The following is a 25,752-nucleotide window of genomic DNA, read 5'->3' as shown; positions in this document are numbered from 1 at the left end:
TATATTCTGCATGGATTCAAAGCACACTACAATATAGTATTTTTATTTTAAAGTAAGAATCTATCGTACTACACTGAAACCTCTAGTTTTGGCTGAATAAAATAATTCAAATATTAACCAGAAACAAGTACAAGAATCTACAATCTGCAATAAATACACCACATTAAATATACTACCCCTTATATATCTATATGCTTAGAGGTTGCTATTCATAAAAAACAATACTGAATATGTATATATTAAACAAGATTAAACTTATTAATCTTAGTAGACATAAGGGAATAAAATATATAGTTCCTAAATCAAATAAAAAAGCAATCAATACACAAACATTATACTTATTTAGCACCTTTGGTAGGACCTTTTCAGTGAATATAGTGAATAGGTTTATCAAAGAGGCATTAACTGTAGTGAGAGAAGACTGTATTCTAATGGTGAAGATTTTGATTACTAGATAAAGGCAATTCTTACTATTATAAACGTGGATGTATAAAAGAACAGTTCTTTCAAAGAACAAAAAAACTATTTTGTTCCACCGTTTTGTTCTAGAAAACTTCTTTTAAAATAACATTAGTGGTGTGGGAGGGAAGGGAACATTAACTGAGACCTTTGATCAATTTGTATGTTAATGATATTGGATTTAATTAGTCTGTAATGAGGCCAGTAATGATTAATGATATTGGGATTTAACTGGTGATATGCAGCTGTTTGCAGATGATGCAAAATTGTGGAGAGCATTGCAGTCAAGTGAATGTTATGGCCTTACAGGAGAACTTGAATAGATTGCATGAATGGGCAGGCAAGTGGAACTATCAGTTCAATGTTGCAGAGTGTAAGGTTTTGAGATTTGGTAAGCAACGCTGGGATGCAAAGTATACACTTGGTGAGGAAACTTTAAAAAAAGTAGACGAGATGAGAGATCTAGAAGTGATAATGGACAACGACCTGAAATTCAGGGGCCACATTGCACAAGTGGTGAAGATGATACATCAGATAATGGCAATGATGCAGAGGACCCTGACATGCAGAAATAGGGAGGTTATGATGTCATTATATAAGGCCTTGTTCAGGCCACATATCAATTATAGGGCACAGATTTGGTTGCTGGGTTTTCATGGTGATGACGATATGTTGGAAAGACTACAGAGAAGATTCACAAAGGTAGTCAGTGGTCTTTGGCATGTGGAGTACGAGGACAGATTGAGAGAATGTAAGTTGCAAAGCATTGTGAATAGGAGGATGAGGGGAGGGGATATGATGATTATTACGGGCAACTCCAAGGAGTCCTTAGACTCATCAAGGGAGGCCCTAAACATCATGTCAAGAACAATTATTCAACATCCACACAGAATCTATCAGACTTTGCCTTGAACTCATTCACAGTCATGGCACCCACAACAGACTCTAACAGCTTATTCCATTCCAAAACCTAGTTCTAACACCCTTGCTAACCACACTCTTGTCGAGTTTCCATGGATGGCCCTAGTCCTCCCACCACCAGTCCTGTTCTGAAAAATATCCTCTGAATTAATCTTATAGAAACCCTTCAGTAATTTGAATGGCTCAATCATATCCTGCCTATCAACCAATTTCTGCAACCCACAAATCTTCAACCTGTTCTCATAAGGTTCATTCCATAGACCTGCTATCGTCTTGGTCACTCTCCTCTGGGTCTTCTCCACCTCCTCCCCATCAAGAAGAAACCCTGGCACCCAATCTGGGCATAGTAGTCAAGATGGGGTCTTATCAAGGCTGAATACAGAGGAACAATAACTTGCTTGTCTTTGCTCATCAAAGTATTCTTCAGTAACCAGTGATTTGATAAGCTGATTTAGCCACTTTGATTAATATTTTGATTATGATTAAGATTTGATTAATGATTAAGACGTATAAGCTAGTCAGGGGTTGTTATCAGGTTGACATGGAAGAGATTTTTCATAGAATGGGAGAAGGGGGGGGTAGAACAAGAGGCCATTGCTGGAAACTTTATAAGGAGGGGTGTGAGCAGAGGAGTGAGGAGAGCTTCTTTGCATGGAGAGTGGTTGCGAGTGGAATGCACTGCTTGAGTGTGTTGTGAATGTAGACACATTGAATCAGTTTAAAGCACAGTTGGATGAGCATTGTGTGCAATAGTGTGCACCTCCCACAATGAGTCTCTGACTCCATGGAGGTCAGATGATAATAATAATCATTAGTTTGTTTAGAGTGACTGGGTTTATTATAAAGGTGTTTCTTACAGAGATGCTTTAACGTCAACCGTCTCTTTACCAATATACAGTTGTACGTTTGTGTGTTTAACTTATGTTATCTTTTGTGTTTTCATTTCCATCATTCTGAAGTAGCAATTCCATCTAAACCCCTCCTCTCACACACTCCCAGACAATCACTAATTAATGTGCATATATCAACTGATTATTTATTCCACATAATTCAAATTGTAACAATTTACAAAGTATATAAATTAAGAGGCAATTCTTTGAAAAATACTTACGGACACAGGTCTTGTTAATTTCATAAATATCCCCATCTCTCAGTCCAGTTTCTGATTCATGAATTACAAAGTTGCTTGTACCATTTGAAGAAAACAATTCATATCCAACATTGCAAAGACAGCTGAAACTACCAGGACTATTAATACATCTGTGATCACAGCCACCATTTTTATCCAGACATTCACTGATATCTATATAAAAATAATTTTTATGCATTAATATGCCTGATACTAAGCACAGTAACTAAATATCATTGAATCACTGATATCAGAGTTATAGTTATCACATGATCCTGCTTAATAGCTTTTGGTTAATATGTTTGTATTAATGAAAAGAAAAATTAAATTTGCTAGGATGTCTTTCTGATTTTAACAACTAAAATAAAATAAATTCTAATGGTTACAATTATTATCTAAGAAATAAAAAAAGTCATTATAAGACATTCGACTTTTTTTTTTTTTTATGTGATTCCCATTCATGAAGGGTTATTAGTAAACCTATAGTATATTTTATACCAAGGGTGAGCTAAGGATTTTTTTTCATTTTTTTATCAATTTTATACATTTTTTTAATTTTTTATTTATTTTTATAGTCTAGAAACACTGTTCTAGAAAACAAACAAGAAACTTTTTCAAGCCACTTCAGTCCTCCAATAAGCAGGGTAGTGGTCTCACACCAAGTGATGAAATTCATATCCCACCTAAGACAATCACAAACATCCATGCTCATGGTGGGATTCAAACCCATGACCTATTAGTTGGAGAGTGGTACACTAACCATTTGGTCAACCAAACCAGCCAAACTATCACTATATCTGCAAACAGAAAGTAAGACTGTGGTTAGCAAGGATATGAAACTATTTTTACTTGAAGAGTGCAGAACAAGTGAAAGAGAATGCCAGTGGAAGCTGACTTCAGTGTCAATGAATGTTGCATAGTTAGGGTGGTCCTCCAGATAGATATCAGCACTCAGTTTAGGATACAATACATTCCTATCTCTTCAAGCCCATGTTGTTAGGTGAAACTGCAAAAGAATTGGCACTGCCTCTGATGAAGTTGTGCAATCTAAGTCACAGCTCTGGCAAGGTTCCGGGGGGGGGGGGGGGGGGGGGAGATAAGACAGGTCTATTGAATAAAGGTGACTCCCTAGCAAACTACAGACCAATTTATATATCAGTAATGGTGGTTAAAAAGTTGGAAAAGTTGATTAAAGGTAAAAGCCAGCAGTGGGTGGATAGGAAGGAATACAATACTCCATAAAACATAAGTCCTGCCTTGATAACTTATTCGCATTTTATAAGAGTGAAAGCAGAATAAGATAAAATGGTTACACCATGATACTACTAGACTTTGAAAGGCATCTGACAGAATACTACATAGAAAACTATTACAAAAGTTGGAGCAAATGAGAACGAATATAAAACTGGTATGAATGGGGGGGGGGGGTGTACCTGACAGACACAAGATAGGTAGGGTAGTATATGGTGGAGTGGAATGTGAGAGAATAAGAGTGTCTAGTAGTATGCTTCAGGGTTCTATACTAGGCCCACCACTCTTTAATTTGTATATTAATAATACAAATTAAAGAGTGGTGGGCCAAACAACTGAATATCTCCCCTTAAATCTTTCAATTAAAGAAAGATTTAAGGGGAGATATTCAGTTGTTTGCTGATGATACAAAACTGGGGAGAGCAATCCTGCAGGATGATTTAAATAAACTGGTATTGTGGGCAAAGGATAATAATTGTCAATTTAATGTTGCAAAATGTAAGGTGTTGAAAAGGTTGGGTTGAAAAGGGTATATATTATGTACCACATTGATGGTATTGGATTGCAAGAAATAGATGAAGATAGAGACTTGGGAGGTAATGGTAGACAAGAGGGTTGAAGTTCAGAGAGCATATTGCAAAAGTTGGTAAAAGAGCTCAAAAGATTACCTTGACATTGAAAAACATGCTAACAAGTAAGGATTAGGGAGGTTATTATCCCTCTTTATAAGGCTAAGATTCACATCTTTATTGCATACAGATTTGGTCCGAGTGTAAGCTAGTAACAGGTCTGTGGAATGCTCTCTCTATGATGATAGGTTTAAGACCTGTGGGATGCAAAGTTTAGCTGATAGGCAGAAAAGAGGGATATGATAGAAACTTATAAGTTATTAAAGGATTTCTATAAGATTGACACAAAGGAAATTTTTCAATACATGACAAATAGAGAGAGAGAACTAAAGGTTCTCTCTACGCATGGAAATTGTGTATGAGTGCTGTTAGCAGCAGTGTGCAGACTAGATTTTTTTTGTGGAGAGCGAGTGAAATAGATTACCAGAATTAGTTATGAATGTGCTGACAGTGAATGAGTTTAAGGAGAGGTATGATAGGTTTTGTGGGTAAAAAAGTTAGTGTATCTCCCACAATAAGTTGCTGGACTCTATGGAATCCAGAGAATCAAATGCCCGTTGTGTGAGTTTTTATCCTCTTTAAAGGACAATGCACTACTGTCATTTTTTTATAATTCTTTCCAAATCTCCACTATCAGCAAAAAAGTGAATAATTTTAAACCTATTTATGATATCATCAAGTATGCAAGTTAAACATTAAACAGCTGTATGACAACTTCCACATATCACTCTCTTCTAAAACTGTACTATTTAGCAACTCATTAATTATCAGCTAAGCATTATTTGTATCCAAACGACCACTGCATTATCCATTCCTAATTTTCTTACTTTAAATATTAATTTTGCATGTGATATGCAGACTATAAAAGATCAACAGAGCATACTTGAAGAATATTTCATTTTCAGTCTAACAGGCTGTGTCAGTCAGGCAGGAAAGTTTATAGCAAAGAATGAAATAGAAAATAAGCTCATTTTCAGGCAAGCTCTGCAGAAAAGGATGATTAAACAAATTAAAAAAACATAGATGTGGTGAGTTAAACAAACTAACTCTCCCAAATGGGAAAGCCTTCATCATTTTTGCTTAACTTTGATTTATATACACATACTTTACTTTTTTCTTTGTACAATTCTACATTACAGTAGAATTGTAAGAAATGGCTTCTACAAAAAGCCATCATGTTTCCAATGAAGTTGATGAATGAAATAATGTTATGAGAAAAACCAGACTTGGCTGATTCTTAATAACAAATATAACCTTGGTGTTCTTGTAGAAAGAACATTTGCACAAAACAGAAAGAATGGCAATTGTCCTTAGGAAAGCACAGAAATCAAATTGACTTGTGCATTGGACATAATTTGGAATGCAATCCTATGGAGTGTAGAAGGCTTATTACTACACACCATTTTACCTAAACAATCCACTTAGTGACTCATGTACAAATGCAGCTTTTCTTCTTCTCAGCTCATTCCTGTCATACTGTGGCAGAAGACTCAATCTTTATCCTTTTGCTGTTTTTTTTCCCCCCATTCAACTCTTTCATATCCTCTCTCTCATGCCATACTTTTTTCATTTCAAATCATTCATTCCGAGCAATATAATCATAACATCCTTACGTTTTACTTGCTCACATATTACTTCAGTCATGTCATCAATCTTCACATCCAGGAAACATGCTTTCATTCCTTATGGTGTTATAGGGTAATCACGGAATCACCATATAATTCCATATCCTTTTTTTGTCCATTGCTTTTTTTTTTTTTAATCCTTCATGTGTTTAATTTCCATTTTCTGCTAAGAACTTTTCTAGTCTCTCCAACTCTCAAGAAATATCGTGTGGCATTTGTTAAAGCTTAGAACTTTCAAATATCATGCTGAATTCTTTCTTATCTCCTTTCTCACACACTCTCTCACCTCTTTCATGCTTCTACATCTATTTTGCATTCTCACACCTCCTTTCTTGCTCACATTCTGCTTAGCACACATCACCTACCATGTCATCTCATCTGCTCCTTTATTTGCATTTCTACTTACATTCTCAGGAGATTTGATGATCCCATAGTTACAATGTATGGGGTTGGGGCACTATCTTGAAAGAGGAAAGTCACTAGTGGTGTGCCACAGGGGTTTGTTTTGGGACCATTGTTACCTAATTTGTATATTGGTATTTGATACTGGGATAGGTCTAACTGGTGATATACAACTGTTTGCAAATGATGTAAAACTGGAGAGAGTGATGAGGAATCAAGCAGATGTGGTCTTAAGGAGGACTTGAATAGATTATATGAGTGGGCACCAGTATGGAACTGTCGATTCAATGTTGCAAGTGTAAGATTCTGAAATTTGGTAGGCAACAATGGGGGGGGGGGGTTGGAGAAAGTTGAAGTGAAAAGAGATATTGGAGTTGTTGGATAAGGATCTGAAGGTCAGAGATCATACTGTGCAAGTTGTGAAGACATCACATCAGTTAATTTCAATGATGCACAGGACCTTAACTTGTAGAAATAAGGAGGTTCTATTCTATAAGTTAAGGTCCTGTGCATCATTGAAATAACCTGATGTGATGTCTTCACAACTTAATCAGGCCTTGTATGGATTACTGTGCACAGATTTGGTCATTTGGGTTTCTTGGTGATGAGAATATATTGGAAAGGATCCAGAGAAAACTACAAAACAGATAGGTATGATTTCAAAATGCACTTACTTCAATTTTTAATGATGATTTTGCATTAAAATAACATTTCTGATTATACAAAACTTTTTTTTTCTTTTTTAAATCAGTTCTCTTATTTAAATGACCAATAACTATATCTTTGATTTATATATTTATTATAAGAAAATCTTAGTTTGCTATATTTCACATTATCTCTTTATAAACCATTACTTTTTTTTTTTTTTCATTAAGTCTAATTTAATATTAAAGTAAGGAAAAAATATAATTTCAGTTTTAGGATGCCTATTTTTTCTGCCCATCTGATTCAAAATGAAAATACTATTTCAAACTATGATATTTCTTTAGTTTGTAACAATAGGTTATTTATTCAAAATGCCAATTCAAGAATAATCAATTACTTAAATTTTCCCATATCATCCTTTGTATTTTTTATACACTATTCTATATCTGGGTACAGATATAGAATAGTTGGCTTGCAGATTACCTGTGCATGATACTTTCTTTAATTTATGAAGGAGATGATTTGTAAAATTACTCATTATAAACATATATATAGAATATTGATTCATAAAACTAGATATTTCCACTTTTGTGAATCAAATAATATATTTGCTTGTCATACATAATTTTTCAGTATAGACACGAGATACTCAGGAAAAAGTTGAATTCAACATAAAACAAAAGCTTCACTTGGCTGAAAAATTAGATAAATGCAACAAAGCTAAGGTTAGAGGAATGTTTCAAACTGTTCATTACATAAATGAAAGCAAAGGGAAGTTTGAGAAATTCACAGTGACAGCGATTCAGACAGTGATAGAAATTCACAGATAGTGATAGAAGCGTGGATCCTGTCAAATAAAAGGACATGAGAAATCATTATTATTATTATTATTATTCAGGCCTCCATGGAGTCATGAGACTCATTGTGGGAGGTCCTTCTTAGGAAACACAAAGTCTATCATACCACTCCTTGAACTCATTGTCCATTCTTGCTCTAATGACTCTCTCAGGCAATGCAACCCACTGTTCAACCACCCTCCATGCAAAGAAATCACTCCTCACCCTCTTGCTCACAGCTTCCTTTCGTAACCTCCAGGGATGGCCCCTTGTCATCGCTCCTTCCTGCCGTTCCACCAAGCGTCCTCACCAACTCCCCAATGTCTACCCTGTAACTGCCTCTCAACAGTTTAAAAGTCTCAATCTTATCACCTCTCCTCCTTCTATCTACCAAATCTGTAGTTCATATTCCCTCAGCTGATCCTCGTAACTGACACTGTGGAGTCCTGAAACAATCTTTGTTATCTCTGAACCCTTTCCACAGTTAATTTATCCCCTTCAAATCCCAGTGGATTTGAAGAAGATAAACCAAGATGGTGGCAGGTCACAGACCTGCCACCATCTTGGTCACTGTTCTCTGGATCCTCTCCATCTCCTCCCCATCAAGAAGAAACCCTGGCGCCCATATCTGGGCACAGTAGTCCAGATGGGGTCTTATCAGGGCTCGATATGGAGGAACAATAACTTGTTTGTCTCTGCTCGTTAAAGTATTTTCAGTAACCAAGTGATTTGATGAGCTGTTTTAGTCACTTTTGCAATGTGCCCCCTAAACTTCAACTTCTTATCCACCAACACTCCCAAATCCCTGGCTTCATCAATCTCCTGGAGTACGGTTCCACCAATGTAATATACTGCTGCTAATCTTTTCACTCCAAAATGCATAACCTTACACTCTGCCACATTAAATTGACATCCATTTTACTTAGCCCAGTCCTCCAAACTATTCAAATGATCCTGCAAAATTTTGACATCCTGTGCACTCACAAGCAAACAAGTGAACACTTCCTCTCAGATCCTTTCCTATATCGTTAATGAACAAATTGAAAAGTAGTGGTCCAAGAACAGAACCCTGCGACACACCACTAGTCACAAGCCATCTTTTGGACTCCACTCCTGAATAAACCACTCTCTGGTATCTCTCCATCAACCACCCTCCTATCCATCTCACCAACCCTATATCCATTCCCATATGTTGCAGTTTACGGATTAGAATTCCATGTGGTATCCTGTAAAAGGCCTTAGCCAGGTCCAGCAGTATCACTGTAAATCCATTACCCTTATCCAGTTCAGCAGTCACTGTGTTATAAAACTTGAGCAAGTTACTGAGGTATGATCTACCCTTCACAAAGCCATGCTGTCCCCCATACAGTATCTCATTTTCATCAATCCATTCCTGTATTTTTCCATTGACTACTTTCTCCAGGACCTTGACAATGACTCCTGATATGCTGATTGGTCAGTAATTTGCAACAGTAGTCTTGGTTCCTTCTTTATGCAGTGGAACTATTTTCCCCTCTATCCACACCTTCGGGATTAACCCAGACCCAAGAGTCAGATTAAACAGAATAGTCAAGGGTACTGACAATTCTTTAGCCGCTTCACGTACGACACGAGCTGGTATACCATCCAATCCCACAGATGTATTGACATTGAGGTTCTGTAATAGACTAGTTACCTCTACTTCATTCATCACAATTCCAGTATAAGCTGTTGGTTCATTCATTTCTGCAATGTCATCACCTGGATGATATACTCTTGCAAAGTGCTCACTCAGTAATTCAACTATATCAACTGATTCAGTTACCTTCCTATCATCAAATCAATGTGACATCAATGTCACTGATATAAAGGCTGAACAATACAGGCCCCAGTACTGAGCACTGTGGAACCTCACTTGTAACCTTCTGCTTCCTTGATATTGCTCCATCACACACAATTCTCTGATACCTATCAGACAGCCAATCCTGAATCCATTTGACTAACCTGACATTTAAACCCATGTACTGCAACTTAAATATCAGCGTATCATGTGGCACCCTGTCAAACACCTTTACAAAATCCAAAAAAAATAGCAGCTTGTCACTTTATTATAAAAGGCAATCATATTACTAAAGCAAGAGCACCCCTTAACAAATCCATGTTGATTCTCACAGAAAACATTACCCTCATTTGTCCAACGCTGTATATAGTCCCTCACTAATCACTATCTTACCTTCCTTCCATTCCTTGGGTACCTTTCCCGCAGCCAAACTTTTATTTTTTTATTAAATAAATAAAAAAAATATAAAAAAATTATATACATCAACATTAGAGTCTTATCAATAATATTATCTACTGGTTGTAAAATTACATTGGGAGCAACAACAAATCTATGTATATGTATGTGTGTGTGTGTGTGTGTATATATATATATATATATATATATATATATATATATAAACACCATAATTATACATATACATTCCAACCTGTTGGTATGGAATGGATTCCAATACTGGCTGAAGGTTGCCTAGAGTCCTGACATATGCTGGATACTAAGTATTAGGTAAGTTGAATGTGTGCCATCCAGATTCTTGGAATTTTCATGCCACTATTATTGTTGATATTTGAGTGGTTTATCAGAATTTTGCAGGCTTCCTTCAATTTTTTTCATACTAAGTTTTTCATCATCATCATCAAATTCCTGCCATGTACCCTCAAGGGGTGTACAGGATATGACAGAACTACATGAAAAAATTACATCATTACTAACTTCCTATCTACAATTTTCCTCCAAATCAGTCTGTTACTTGTCAAGACTCCAACATTATCAGATCTTATATTTCTATCATCTAAGGCATTTTGTACCATATCAATCCACCTATATCTTGGTCTTCCTCTGGGTCGTTTTCCTGCCAACCTGGCAGAGAACACTTGTTTTGCTAATCTTTCCTCTCCCATTCTATTTAAGTGACCATACCATCTGAGATTAGCTCTGCTAACGCATTCCTGGATGCTGACAATGTCAAGTTCTTTCCTAATATCCTCATTTTTAATATGATATTGCCATTGATGACATCTGTTCATGCCTCTAATCTTTCTCAGGACTCTCATATCTGTGGTCTCTAGTCTTTGGTCAAGTGTTTTACTTCTGACGCAGCTCTCAGATCCATAAGTTAAAATTGGTTTGAACACAGTCTTGTATACAGCTAATTTAGTGTTCCGACTAATTTCTTTCTTATTCCATATGAATTTATTCAATTGACTTCCCACGATACCAGCTTTGCTGATTCTGTTGTCTATTTCTATATTTAGTTTACCATCTTCAGTAAAAATTGTGCCTAAGTAGCTGAAATGTTTTACTTGCTCCACAGGTTCTCCATTCACAACACAGTTGACATTTTCAATGATTCTGCCTATTTTCATTGTCTTTGTCTTTTTATTGCTGACCTTCATACCATATCTATTACAACAGCTATTCAATTTAGTCAGAGAATCTTGCAGACTTGTAGCGGATTTATTTAGAAGTATAACATCATCCGCATAAAGCAAAGAGCTGACATTAACATCTCCAATTTTGATATCAGGTTTAATACCACATTCCTTCATAATGTGATCCATATAGATAATGAATAACAGAGGGGATAATGTACATCCTTGTCTCACACCAGATTTAACATTAAACCATCTTCCTGTACTTCCTTCAATTCTAACTGCTGACTCACAACTCAAATAAAGACTAAGTATTGCTTGATATAATGCCCCATTGACACCATATAACTGCAGCGTATTGAATAGCTTCTCTCTTGGCACCTTGTCATATGCCTTTTCCAAATCGACAAAACTTAAATACAGATCTTTGTTATATTCCCATGCTTTCTCGACTATTTGTCGTAAAGTGAAGATCTGATCCTGACAGCCTCTATTTGGCCTGAATCCAGCTTGTTCTTCACCAAGCTTTTCTTCCACAATTCTTCTCAACCGTTTCTCAAGTATACTTGCATAGATCTTGCCAGGAACACTCAGTAGGGAAATACCTCTGTAATTCTCACATTCAGTTTTATTTCCCTTTTTATATATGGCTACTATGAGAGCTCTACTCCAATCATCGGGAATTCGTCCCTCTCTCCAGGCTTTCTGAACTATGCAGTGCAGCCACTGTAAGACTCTTATACCACCATACTTCAGCATTTCTGGTCGAATATCATCTACTCCTGCTGCCTTTCCACATTTCAAGCCTTTGATGGCTTTTTCTACTTCAAGTATGGATATGTATTCCTGACTGCATGCCTGGTCAGTGTTTTTTATCACTGTGCTGTCATCACTGCTTGTTTCATTTAGCAGTTTTTCAAAGTAATTACTCCATACTTCAAGGATATCTTTTTCTCCTGTTTTCATTTCACCTTTATCATCTCTAATTCCTTTTACAGCACTCTTTCCTCCATTCCTAAGCTTCTTCAACAACCTCCAGAATATTTTGCCACCTTCTTGATATTTATTTTCTATATTCTTGCCAAAGTCCTCCCATGACTTTTGTTTAGCTAGTTTTACACACTGTTTAGCTTTCTTACATTTGTCTCTGTATTCTGTAAGAGTAAAAGCTGACTTATTTGCTAGGAACTTTTGATATGCTTTCTTCTTTTCCTTCACTGCCTCTTTAACTTCCTGTGTCCACCAGGGAGTTCTGATTTTTTTATCTTTGCACACAACCTCACCACATGCCTCTCTGGCAGAATCAATGTTTCCTTCAGAGTTTGCCACTGAATCTCCAAGGTTTGATTCCTGTTCTCAAACTCTTTCATTTTCTTTTCAATAATATTTCTGTATTTTAGTCTACAGTTTACATCTGAGAGCTGCTCAACTTTTATTCGCTTTAAAACTTTCTTACATGTTATTCTTTTCAATATGAAATTCAATTTTATCCTGCTCAAGACTAAATAGTGATCACTTCCAATTTCAAATCCTCTGTACACTCTGGTGTCCTGCACCAGGGAGAAAATATCACCATCAACAATAACATAGTCAATGAGACTTTTCTTATTCCTGGCCTCTTCTCTCCATGTGAATTTGTGCACATTTTTATGTTGGAACATGGTGTTAGTAATAACCAATCCATGTCCTGAGCAGAAATCCAACAGATATTTGCCATTATTATTAGCTTTGCTCTTTTCTCCAAATTTTCCCAAAATATTTTTGTATGTCTGACAATCATTTCCTACTCTACTATTTAGATCTCCAACAAGGACCAACTTTTCCTTTTTCATTGTGTCAGTTGCTTTTTCTAAAGCCTCAAAAAATTCCTCCACTTCTACCTTAGTAGAACCTTCTGTGGGACCATAGGCACAAATAAGTCTCATTGTCCAGTTCCCCATTCTCATATTTGCCCACATTACTCTACTTGAGACTGACTGCCATTCAAGAAGATTAGCCTCGTATTTTGTGTTGAATACTATGGCTACTCCTTCTTTTCCTTGATTGTTATTGCCTGAATATAACATTTTGTATTTATTGCTCAGAAAGATCTCACCAGTTTTGGTCTTTTTTGTTTCAGTCACCCCTATTATGTCGATCTGGTACTTATCTAATTCCTCAGCTAGCTCCATTTCTTTGCCATTCAGGCTTCTTACGTTGATAGTACCGATCTTTAACTCTGGTTATGTTGAGTTGGGGTTTGTTTTCAGATTTGTTCCAGTAGCTGACTTTTCGCTGTTCGCCCTGGTTCCCTGGCGAGAACAACGGGGGCCTTGTTTAACTGGGCGACGCCCCAGCCAGCATGAAATTTTGTCATGTTGTACCATCATTTTTTATTTTGGTTTAACCAATAAGAATACAATTTGGTCGGCTAAATCCCAAATTGCCAGCCCATCCTCGTTCATTCAGTATCAAAGTAGATACCCAACAGGGTGCACCACGAGAAGGTGAGGATTGGACATTTGGTCAGAAGCCCTGGTCGGTTCTCCGCATTCCTTTAAAGGCTATGTGGAGGTCTCCTCTCAGTTATACAGCTTTGACCCTTAAGCACCCCTACTAGGTTTTTGTATGGTGTAAAAAGCAGGTACTTTTCCAGTCGATTTGGTGTAAGGTGTTGAGAGCGTGATCTGAGAGGCCTGCTTCACCATAATGGTTATATTTAATGTGTCTTATGTATTCTTTCTTACGTATAGAGATTGTACGTCCTGTTTCACCAATGTATGGTAAGTTACAGGTGCAGTGGATGCAATAAACTCTAGGATGTGCCAATGGGAGGAGAGGGTTCTTAGAGGAGTTGAATATGTTTTTAAGTTTAGTAGGTGGTTTGAAGGTGGCATTGAGGTTATAATGGTGTAGGATTCTGTTGATTTTTTCTGATAACCCTTTAATGTTTGGGATGGTTATGGTTTTACTGTAATCTAGATTATTTTTTGTTGATGTTTTATTAAGTATTTTATTGATGGTATTTTTGTTATAGCCATTATTTATGAATGTGTATAGAAGGATTGTGTCATTGACTGGGACATTTGTGAAAAGGGCAGAAATGTCAAAACTGACTAATAAGTCGTCTTTGTCGAGTGTTATGTTTTAATTTTGTTTATAAAGTGTTGTGTGTTCTTTATGTAGGAGAGGGAATGACCTACCAACTCCTTGAGCGTTGACACTAATTTCTTGGCTAAGTGGTAATTAGGGTTATCTATTCCTTCCACAATAGGTCGAAACAGCACATTTTGTTTGCGTATTTTCGGGACACCATATATTCTGGGAGAGCGGGCGTAGTGGGGTATAAGTTTTTTTAACTGTGTCCGATGGCCATGAAGTGACGGACTGGTCGAATGTATGCACACCACATTGATGATTCTCAAAAAGAAGCAAAAACTACAGATTAAATAATATATATATGAATAAGTTGTTTTAATTTGTAAAACAAAATATAATCTTCAGATTATTCATGTATATCATTAATCCATGCAATCCTTTCACATCTGTCAGCTCAGATATCAACTATACACTGTGCAGCACTTTTCTATGAAGAAAGTCAATAATTTTATATCAGTGCTATGACAAACTGATAAACAGTTTGTTTATCATAAAACATTTTTGTTTCATAGAAATGAAACAAAACTGAAATTTTGTTTCATGTTTTATGAAACAAAAATGTTTCATAAAACATGAAACATTTTTGTTTCATAGAAATCATCATTAGTCATTATCATCAATAAACATTATTAGAACAAGAAAGATTCTTTCATAAGTCTTTTATAGTGAGGGTAAAACACAGAAAGACTGGAACAAATTGGATTCAAATAATGTTAAGAATGAAAATGGATTTTTTATATATATTTTCTAGTAAGGCTCAGTCAACCAGTGTTATGCAGGAAATGCTAGGAATGAGATATATATTATCACACAAAGTTTACCAAACTGCACCTTAAACTCACTCAATATGACTGCATTCACCACACCATCAGAAAATGCATTTCATTCATCCACCACTCTCCATGCAAAAAACCTGATCCTTACCCTCTTGCTCACATCCACCTTATATATATATATATATATCCAGTGATGGCTTCTTATTTTTATAACCTGGTAACAACCTCTTGCCAACATAATCATCTTGTATCCAATCTCTTTTTCCTATTTAAGAGGCTTTGCAAATTGCATTCCCACAGTTAACCTTCATATTCCACATGGACTAAAGTAGTACTGATGTTTGCAATCTTCTCTGGATCCTTTCTAATATATCCTCATCAACATGAAAACCAAGTGACCAAATGTGTGCACAAGAAGTTTGAGGCCTGATCAAGGCCTTATACAATAGAACCATAACCTCTTTCATTTCGCATGTTAATGTCCACTGCATCATTGCCATAATCAGATGTGATTATTATCATTATGATTCAGGCCTCCGTGGAGTCTTGTGATTCATCGAAGAAGGCCCACCCTAGAAAACAAAGTCTATCAGTCTATCATACCACTCTGTGAATGCATTGACTGTTCATCCTATCACTCTATAGGGCAATGCATTCCACGGTTCAACCACCTTCCATGTAAAGAAGGTGTGGCCCCTTATCCTCATTTCCCCACCAAACGAAAGAACTCCCCAGTGTCGAACCTGTAACTACCTATCAACAGTTTAAAAGTTTCAATCATATTGCCTCTATTTTTTCTATCTACCAAACTCTGCAGAAATTCTCACATCCAGTCCTCATAACTAACATTGCACAGTTTTGATATCATCTTTGTTATCTGCCTGTGTACTCTTTCCATCATTAATTTATCTCATTCAAAACCTGTGGATCAAATTTGAGCACAAAAGTCCCGATATAGTCTGATAAGGGCTTTATACAATGGAATGACAACTCTTCTCAGTACTGCAGCAATCCTCTGGGTTACCTTCATCACCTTTGCAATATCTTCTCCAAATTGAAAGTTTCTTTCAATCATCATTCCAAGATCCCTTGCCTCAACCACTTCCTTCAGTACAGATCCTACAACAGAGTAAGCAGCCTGCTATCAATGTATTCCAAACTTCAAGACTTTACATTTAGCTGAATTAAATTGATTACCCCCATTTATTTGCCCATCTATCCAGTATATTCAAATCCTCTTGCAGAGCTACCACATCTGTACTATTACTAATAACTCTGACCAGCAACTCTGAATTATTAGTAATAATATACATCCACTGACAGTGTCACTGATATAAAGGTTAAACAATACAGGTCCTAGTAATGAGCCCTGTCAGACCCTACTTGTAACCTGCTTCCTTGAAACTGCTCCCTCATACACAACTCTCTGATACCTACCAGATAACCAATCCAACATCTAAACCCATATGTTGCAACTTAAATATCAGCTTATCATATGGTACCCTGTCAAATGCCTTTGTAAAATCAAAAAAAATGGCAGAATATGTCTTACCCTCATCAACCACACTTGTCCCTTTATTATAAAATGCAATCATATTACTAAAACAAGAGCACTCCTTTACAAATCCATGATGACTCTCACATATAACATTACCCTCATCTGCCTAATACTATAAATGATCCCTCACTAATTTTTCCAAAATCTTAACTACTAAAGAAATACAAACTGTTCTATAGTTTGACACTTCCTGACTGCTACCACTCTTATGCAATGGCACTATGTTACCCTCCTTTCACTCCTTGGGTACTTTTCTCATGGCCAGACTTTCACTGAAAAGCCAGGCCAACAGAGCTGTCAGTTCTTTACACATTCAAAACCTGTGGTGAAATCCAATTCAGTCCCATTGCTTTACTGACATGCAGATTATTCAGTATTTCAATCATACTCTATTCTTCTTGTAATTCTAAACCTTGAACCTGTCCTATCCGTGTAGTATTAAAATATATTTCTCCAGGACGATACTCTAATAAAGTGTTCACTGAGCAACTCCACTATGTCCTTTGTCCATTTTTATCCAACAATTTTGGATAAAAATGGGCAAAAATAATACACATAACGAAAGAATTTCTTTAGGATTTTCTTTGGATCGCAGGGCCAATCTCTTCTCATATTCCAATTTTTCCTTCCTTACCATACTAGTCATTCTTCTGGCCTGAGTCTTATATTCTTCATGCATCTGCTCTCCACCCCTCTCCTTATATCTCTTCTGTATCCTCTTTTTTACTTGTAGTGTCCATTTGATATTGTGTGTTATCTACTTTACAATAAAACTGTGTCCTCTTCTTCACTCACAGTATACGACTTGCTACTGCTGCTAATAAATATTCCTTCAACAGTTCCGAAGCACTGATGATATCTTGTCCTTCCAATTCCTCGATCCATAGAACTGCCCTAAGCTGATATCTAAGACTATTATAATCACCTACCTTATAATTCAATATATATTCCTTTGTCTCTAATATTCCTGCATGTCTATTCATCTTCCAAGTCTAAACCACATGGTCACTCTCTCCAACTGTGGGCAGCAATGCCATCTCTGTTGTAATATCTCCTGATGTATGACAAAATCTAAAACTCTTGAACCTTATGTTCCTTCTACTACATGTTGGCTAAAACATTTGTCCCTCAAGAATTCAAGAAATTCCATTTTCTTACTACTACTACATGCAGTTTCCTCTTAAGAATTAATACTACTGTATATAATAAATTTAGTTTAATCCTTTATCCAAGTGTAAGCAAACAAAGTTTGACCCTGAAGTATCTTCAGGACTGAGGCAACTCTTGGTAAAGGTGGACCGAGCTCTCATAACTTGTCTTAGTATCTCCCATAATGCAAAGCACATCTCCTTGCAGACATGTATAATGCTATGCATTAAGGGAAGGGTCGAAACCCAGACCAGTTTCGAACTTTAATGAGGTCTCGTCAGCAGGAGCTAGACCCAGACGCAGTGATACTAAGGTGGAAGTAATGGAGAGGTCATATTTACCTATATGAGTTGCCAAAAGGTGTCTCACCTTATTATTAAATTACTCTGGATTAGAGAGAAAGATCTTAGAAGTTTTTTTCACTTGGTTAGACTATAATAAATTTAGTTTAATCCTTTATCCAAGTGTAAGCAAACAAAGTTTGTGCCTGCAGTATCTTAAGGACAGGCAACTCGTGGTAAAGGTGGACCAAGCTTTCATCACTTTTCTTAGTATCTCCCATAATGCAAAGCACATCTCCTTGCAGATATGTATAATGCTATGCATTAAGGGAAGGGCTCACCGCCTCTGGGTCTCGCTCCCACTGATGAGACCTTAATAAAGTTTGAAACCAGTCTGGGTTTCAAACTTCCCTTAATGCATAGCATTCTACATGTCTGCAAGGAGATGTGCTTTGCATTATGGGAGATACTAAGACAAGTGATGAGAGCTTGGTCCACCTTTACCACAAGTTACCTCAGTCCTGAAGATACTTCAGGTGCAAACTTTGTTTGCTTACACTTGGATAAAGGATTAAACTAAATTTATTATATAGTCCAACCAAATGAAAAAAAAACTTCCAACATCTTTCTCTCTAATCCAGAGTAATTTAATAATAAGGTGAGACACCTTTTGGCAACTCATATAGGTAAATATGACCTCTCCATTACTTCCACCTTAGTATCACTGCCTCTGGGTCTCGCTCCCACTGACGAGAGCTCAATAAAGGTTGAAACCGGTCTAGATAGTGGCCCTTCCCTTAATGCATAGCATTATACATGTCTGCAAGGAGATGTGCATTGCATTATGGGAGATACTAAGACAAGTGATGAGAGCTTAGTCCACCTTTACCACAAGTTGCCTGAGTCCTGAAGACACTTCAGGTGCAAACTTTGTTTGCTTACACTTGGATAAAGGATTAAACTAAATTTATTATTATATTACTGTAATTAAAATGTCACATACCAATCATTCTTTTTGCACTTGCCAAGCTCAACTGCCTAAACATCTCCAGCTCTGTGCTCCCTGGCTTATAGCAACACCCCACTAAATATCCTGTCCTGCTTACCTCTACCTCACACTATATGCTTTCTAAACCATTAGTGCCATTGCCCTCTGAATATTCCACTCTTGAAAGGACATAAGTGATCATTTATTATAAGCAGTACTCTACCACCATGTCTGCCTTTCCTATCCAGTCAAAAAATGCTATACCCTGCATACTTCTATTACTGTCAGCATATCATCTTGTGTCAACTATATCTCAGGCATCCCAATAATCTTTGCACAGGCTAATGCTATCAGTGCCACCAATTTGTCTCCTTTATTCCCACTACTACTCCTGGCATTAGTTTAAAAAATCAAGGTAATGTCACCTTCCTCCTGTGCCTGCGCCCTTCCTCATTCAAATGCAAATCTTCTCTTCCATACGGTTCTTTTCTATCTTCAAATGCCCTTCAAGCATCCACATAATCCTAGCTTCTCTTTTGAAAAATTCTGGTAATACACTATTCATTATTGAAGCTCTTCTCTATATCATCATACCTGGGCAACACACTCACTATCTTCCCTCTATCAGTTTTCTTTGGTGGCATCTCAAGCACAAACCTCAGATCAGTTGCCACCCGATTCACAATGCTTCTCAATCATTGTGCACACCATCACAATCATCTCACCTACCCTTTTACTTTGCTTACTTGCCATGCTATCTTTTGTTCTGTCAGGCAAACAATCCTCCAAGATAGAATGCATCTGACAGATGCATTCTCTTTAGGACACCACGGATCATCAAGTCTCTATACATCACACCTTTTACCATGCTGTTTTTCCTTGCTCACCTGCATCCTTCACTCTTTCTCTTCTAACACGTTCATTTTTTGTTTCCCCACTTACTTGCTGTCCTGTCATCTCTCCATCATGGTTCCAGCACTGTCTTGCCTTTCTCTCATTCCCTCTCGTTCACCTTGCATTTGTTGTTTCCAGTCGCCTATTCTCTTCTTTCATCCTTCTCTACTTGTTAATGATACTGAATCCATGGAGATACCCGTAATAATAATAATACATTTCACTTCTTCTTTAAACACATCCATCTCTCTCTCTCTCTCTCTGCAAGTAACCTACTCTTGCTTGTCATTCATCCACCCAATTAACACCATCTTCAAAAACTTCACAATGTTTCAAACTTACTACACTCCCAACTTTTATTTTTTCATTCACATTCTGCTTGTTTTCCTCACTCTCGATTCCGCTACTCATCTGTCTTGGTCGATATTCACCTGTTTCTGACATAACCTTGCCAAGGTCAGATCTAAGATCAGATTAATGATCAGATCTAAGACTCTTGATTGTTGCATGCCCTTTTTATATACTACCTAAGATAGTACTCTTTCTCAAAGACTAAAGAAATTCATTTTTTCTTATTTCCAAATGCTTTTCATTCCAACTATATTACCATAATTAAAATCACTCCATAATTATCACCTTTCTCTTGTATATTAAACAGTTGCATATACATTTCTTCATCACCACCCCTTCATGTTCCTGGGCCTAAAACAACATCCAACTAAATATTTTCACTTGTCAATGTTTACCTCACATCACACTGCCCCAAAACCATTTCTGCTATTTTCCTCTTGCATCTCCACCTTATGTGGGCATAATTCCCCCGTGATTATCAACAGCATCCCTCCCCACTTCTATCTTTCCAAAAGCATTGCACCCTTCCATTTCTATCAGGATATTATCTTCATCCACCCATGTTTCACTTATTCCAACAAATTTTGGAAAAATAAAACTCAATCAGTGACACAATATTGTCTCCCTTATTTTTGGTGCTCATGGCATTCATAAATGAATACGACAGCACACTTTTTTATTTCTAGAACTCAATTGCCTTTACCCCCCACTTGTTACATATATCTTCTCAAACTCAACTATCCCCCCCCCCCTTTACACATATGCACATTCCAAGCCATTCTGTTCCTATGCTGATCATTCCCATATACACACATTCATTCTCCTTATGCTATGTTTCCCTGCCCACCCCAACTTCTCCATTTCCCTCTCTCTCTTGTATTCCTGTTCTCTCATCATCTCTCACACTACTATTACCATAACATGCACTTCAATCTGATCCATTCCACTCTCTTCATCTCTCACTTCACACTTCCTTTATCTCTTGCTTGCATCACTCATTGCACTTTCTTCTAGCAACAGACTCTTCAGTTCTCCCATAAAATCAGGATTTCCTCCCCAACAAAACAGGTGCTAGACAGAAGAAACCAACTATTACAGGCATAACAGATCACAAAGTAAGAGAATCCACACTGAGGTCCCTTAGATACTTAATGACCTTCCTAATCACATTAGAACTCAAACTGTATTATGTATACACAGCATATCTATATATACACAAGGTATGACAATTTAATCCATGGAAGAGCCACGTAGTGTTGCCCGTGTGGTGATTTAGTTGGAGTCACATGAGTAATCAAGTGTGTGTGTGTGTACATCATTTTACTAATATACGAGTAAACCTCAAGCTGATAGAGCCATTTTCTAGTTAGCTATTGCAAAAACAATAGAGATCTGCGTGTAAACTTTGGTATAAAAATGTGTGATCGAAATTTGAAGAAACGTGTTAAAAATCAAATTTTGTGCGAAAATCGACAAAACTGCTACTGAAATGTTGAGGCTGTTGAAAGTGGCATATGGTGTGGATGCTCTGAAAACGTCAAGTGTCTGAGTGGCATAAGAGATTCAAAGGTGGGCGAGACAATGTGAATGACGACCCCAAAAGTGGGCAGCCAAAAACAAAAATGATGGGCACAAATGTGAACAGAGTGCAAGTTTGGTATGGTCTAACAGTCAATTAAGTGTGCAATTAATGACTGATGAATTGCAAATGAATTCAGAAACAATCAGGGTAATTTTAACTGAAGAATTAGATATGCAAAAAATTTCTGCAAAGTTTGTGCCTTGGATCCTGAGGGACGAACAGAAGCAGCGGCAGGTTCAAGTTGTGACTGATCTTTCTGCAAATAAGCACGTTTCCAAGAGTAATTATGGGTGATGAAACCTGGTGCTTCCAGTATGATCCTGAAACAAAATGGCTGATGAAAATGGCCAAGATCACCACGTCCGAAAAAAGGTGCATGTCACGTTGGCAGTTCAAGACCATGCTGGTGTGTTTCTTCGATTACAAGAGAATCATCCACTATGAATTCAATGAACAGGGATGGTCAACCAACAATGCTATTTAGAGGTGCCGAAAAGATTACGAGATTCTGTTCAGTGAAAAAGACCTAAGTTGTGGCCTGACAAGTGGCTCATCCATCATGACAATGCTCCAAGTCATAGTGCGCTCATTGTGAGAGAGTTTCTGGGCAAAAAATTGATTACCGAATTAGGTCGTCCTGCTTACTCACCCAACTTAGCTCCCTGTGATTTCTGGCTGTTTTTAAAATTAAAGACTTCGCCAAAAGGACGAAGATTTTCTAACATCGCTGATGTCCAACATAATGTGATAAAGGAACTCAAGAGTATTCTGGAAAAAGAGTTCCAGGCCTGTTTCCAAAAATGGGAACACCATCTAAGTGTATAAATGCAAAAGGGGACGACTTTGAAGGCAACAGTAGCCACTAATGTATAGTTCTGAATGTAGATTTTTTACAGGTGCATTCCAGAAATTAAATTGTCACACCTCATATATATAGAAAAGATCATATAAAAATAGAGCGTAATAGAAAAACCACTTTAAAGTACTTACCTAAGCAAACTTGACGAGTACAGCCCATCAGCTCAAGGCGTATACAAGGTGCTACAACATATTCCATAATTATAACTCTTATATATCTAGCTTCTACAGGAAGAGGAAGATTTACAACTGACAAGCCAGAGCCACCATTGTGAGTTAGGCGAAATTCAACAGGCTGCAAAAAAAAGATATTGTAAGTAATATAATTTTACTACAGTATATTCTTAAATCATCAATATAAACAATCAGGACCGAAGAATTCATACTTGCACTGAATATTCAGTTTTGCTTCAGTATTTGGCTTAATCAGTAGAAAGATTCAGTTAACTAAAGCAGAAAAAAAATGCCTGTTGTATGCAACATAACAAATGCAGTGAATACAGAAAAATATCCAGTTATCTTGCACGACTGCAAACAAAGCCTCATTGTGTTTGCTATTGATACTTTAATGTTTTTATTTCAGTTTATATTATGCAGTCTTAAAAGTTGTTTAGATTATGAAGTATTAAAATTTATCTTAAATATTGAAAAAGAGTAGTTTTGATGAATAATAATAATAAAAAAGCAATATTTCAAAGTTTTATGATTTATGTAAAGATTCAAAATTTGCAAAATATAAAATATGCAACAAAATATCTAGGTGATACAGGAAAAAGGAAGTGTAAATCTATGATTAATCATGTAAAAATACAAGCATAGCAAGGAATTTGTAAGACAAAATGAAATTGAAATATCGAACTACAATGCAAGAACATGTAAGCAGCCAGAATCTAAAATATATTCTGCAAAACAACAGTTATTTGATGTTAACAAATAATATATATAAAAAAAAAGATGAAGATAACAAACAGACAAAATGATTGTATTACCCTATGGTTGAAATAACTGCATTGGATAACAAGCCATACTAATTGTTCAAAATAAAAAAGGATTTCCAAAGAAAGAGTAAACTTATTCCACAGTACAATTACTTAGAAAGTTTCTTTTGGTACCAGAAAAACTCTTTCAGTGTATTCGCTGAAAGAGTTTTTTTTTTTCAGAAGCCGGAAATATTTATGAAGAGGCCAGACTTCTTCCAAAAACACCAAACTTTTCCTATGTCATGATTTATCGTGAATTCATTTTGATTAATAAATCCATAATATTCTTTATATTTCACAATTTAAAATAAAAGTTCTGTTAATATTTTTATTTTGCTATTTGAGGAAATAAATGAAAATTTATTATGATATTTATGCTCACTCTATATTTTTTAAAATAAAGTTTCCATAAAAGTTAATGACAATTTTATTAAGCTGAAATGGAGGATAGTATAGATTTATTCGTGTTTTATAGCCAAATATAGAAAGAACTTAATCAAAATTTTCAAAGATTTACCAAAGAGCTTATAAGATATTTTGATTTTCATAAGTTCTGGTAAATTTTTACAACTTTTATGTTTCTTTCTACATTTGGTTTTAAAATATGGATGGATGTATACAGATATCTCCATGGAGTCAGAAGAATCATCAAAGGAGATCCATTATTCACACAATACCTATAATATCTCTCCTAAAATTCTTTCATTGATGAAGCACTCATTACCATCTAATCAAAAAATCTAGTTAGGCCTAACACCCTTACTAACCACAATCTTACGGAATTTTCATTAGTGACCCCCCTTGTTTTTTTCTCTCTCTCTCTCTCTTTCATCTTGCACTGTACCGAAAAAAAAAAGCCTTCAGTGTCAATTCTATACCCATTTAATAACTTTATGTCAGTTTATATTATGCAGTCTTAAAAGTTGTTTAGATTATGAAGTATTAAAATTTATCTTAAATAGTGAACAAGAGTAGTTTTGATGATGAATAATAATAAAAAAGCAATATTTCAAAGTTTTATGATTTATGTAAAGATTCAAAATTTGCAAAATATAAAATATGCAACAAAATATCTGGGTGATACAGGAAAAAGGAAGTGTAAATCTATGATTAATCATGTAAAAATACAAACATAGCAAGGAATTTGTAAAACAAAATGAAACTGAAATATCGAACTACAATGCAAGAACATGTAAGCAGTCAGAATCTAAAATATATTCAGTATACAGTTTCATATACTTCTATGACATTTCCTCTTTTTTTTTTTTTTTTTTTTTTTTTGTTGCCTATCAGTTAGTTTTTAAAATCCACAGACCATCGATTTATTCTCTTAGTGAGCATTCCATAGACCTGCCACAATCTCTGTCATTAGCCTGTGGATCCTCGTCACTTCTTCATCCCCACAGAATCTGGGTGACCATAATCTGTGCATAGCAGTTCAGGTGTAGCCTTATTAAAGTTTTACAAAGTGGAACAGAAACTTCTCTATCAGTGCTTGTTAGTGTCCTTCAACAATCATACCCAATCATCCATGCTCACAATCCTTGGCCTCATCAGTCTGTAGTTTAGTTTTATCAATACAGTACACAGCTTATAATCTCTTCTTTCCAAAGTGCATTACCTTACACTTGGCCACATTACAAGAGTGGTATGAAAAGTTCTTGCCCTAACAATGAAAAAACGAATTTATAATTTCGAAATTATTTTTTTTTATTTTTCAACACAATCTACCTCAAGACTAATACATTTATTCCAGTGATGCTCCAGTGCCATTATCCTGTCCCTGTAGTGGTTCTCAGTAAGATCTGCAAAATACCTCTCTGCAGCTGTAATCAACTCTTGCTTCGAAGAAAAACACTGACCAGTGTTGGATCGTCCTTCCTGTCTTT

General features: G+C 36.2%; 1 protein-coding gene across 1 annotated transcript in view; it reads right to left on the bottom strand.

The window, feature by feature from the left end:
* LOC150104294 (uncharacterized) overlaps window positions 1-25,752 on the bottom strand; it is a 636,238-nt gene that overhangs the window by 398,041 nt on the left and 212,445 nt on the right. Inside the window, exons 18-19 of the mRNA XM_090396452.1 lie at window positions 23,016-23,178; window positions 2,492-2,683 (exon numbers count right to left, since the gene is read on the bottom strand). Of these exons, the coding sequence (XP_090252578.1) occupies window positions 2,492-2,683; window positions 23,016-23,178 (355 nt within the window). The remainder of the gene's footprint in view (window positions 1-2,491; window positions 2,684-23,015; window positions 23,179-25,752) is intronic.

Source organism: Typopeltis vanoorti, chromosome 8, assembly GCF_054136105.1.
Source record: "Typopeltis vanoorti isolate ZY-2024b chromosome 8, IOZ_Tvanoo_1.0, whole genome shotgun sequence".
Classification (NCBI taxonomy): domain Eukaryota; kingdom Metazoa; phylum Arthropoda; class Arachnida; order Uropygi; family Thelyphonidae; genus Typopeltis; species Typopeltis vanoorti.
The sequence above is the reverse complement of the archived record's forward strand: the minus strand, read 5'-3'. Positions and strand labels throughout refer to the sequence as shown.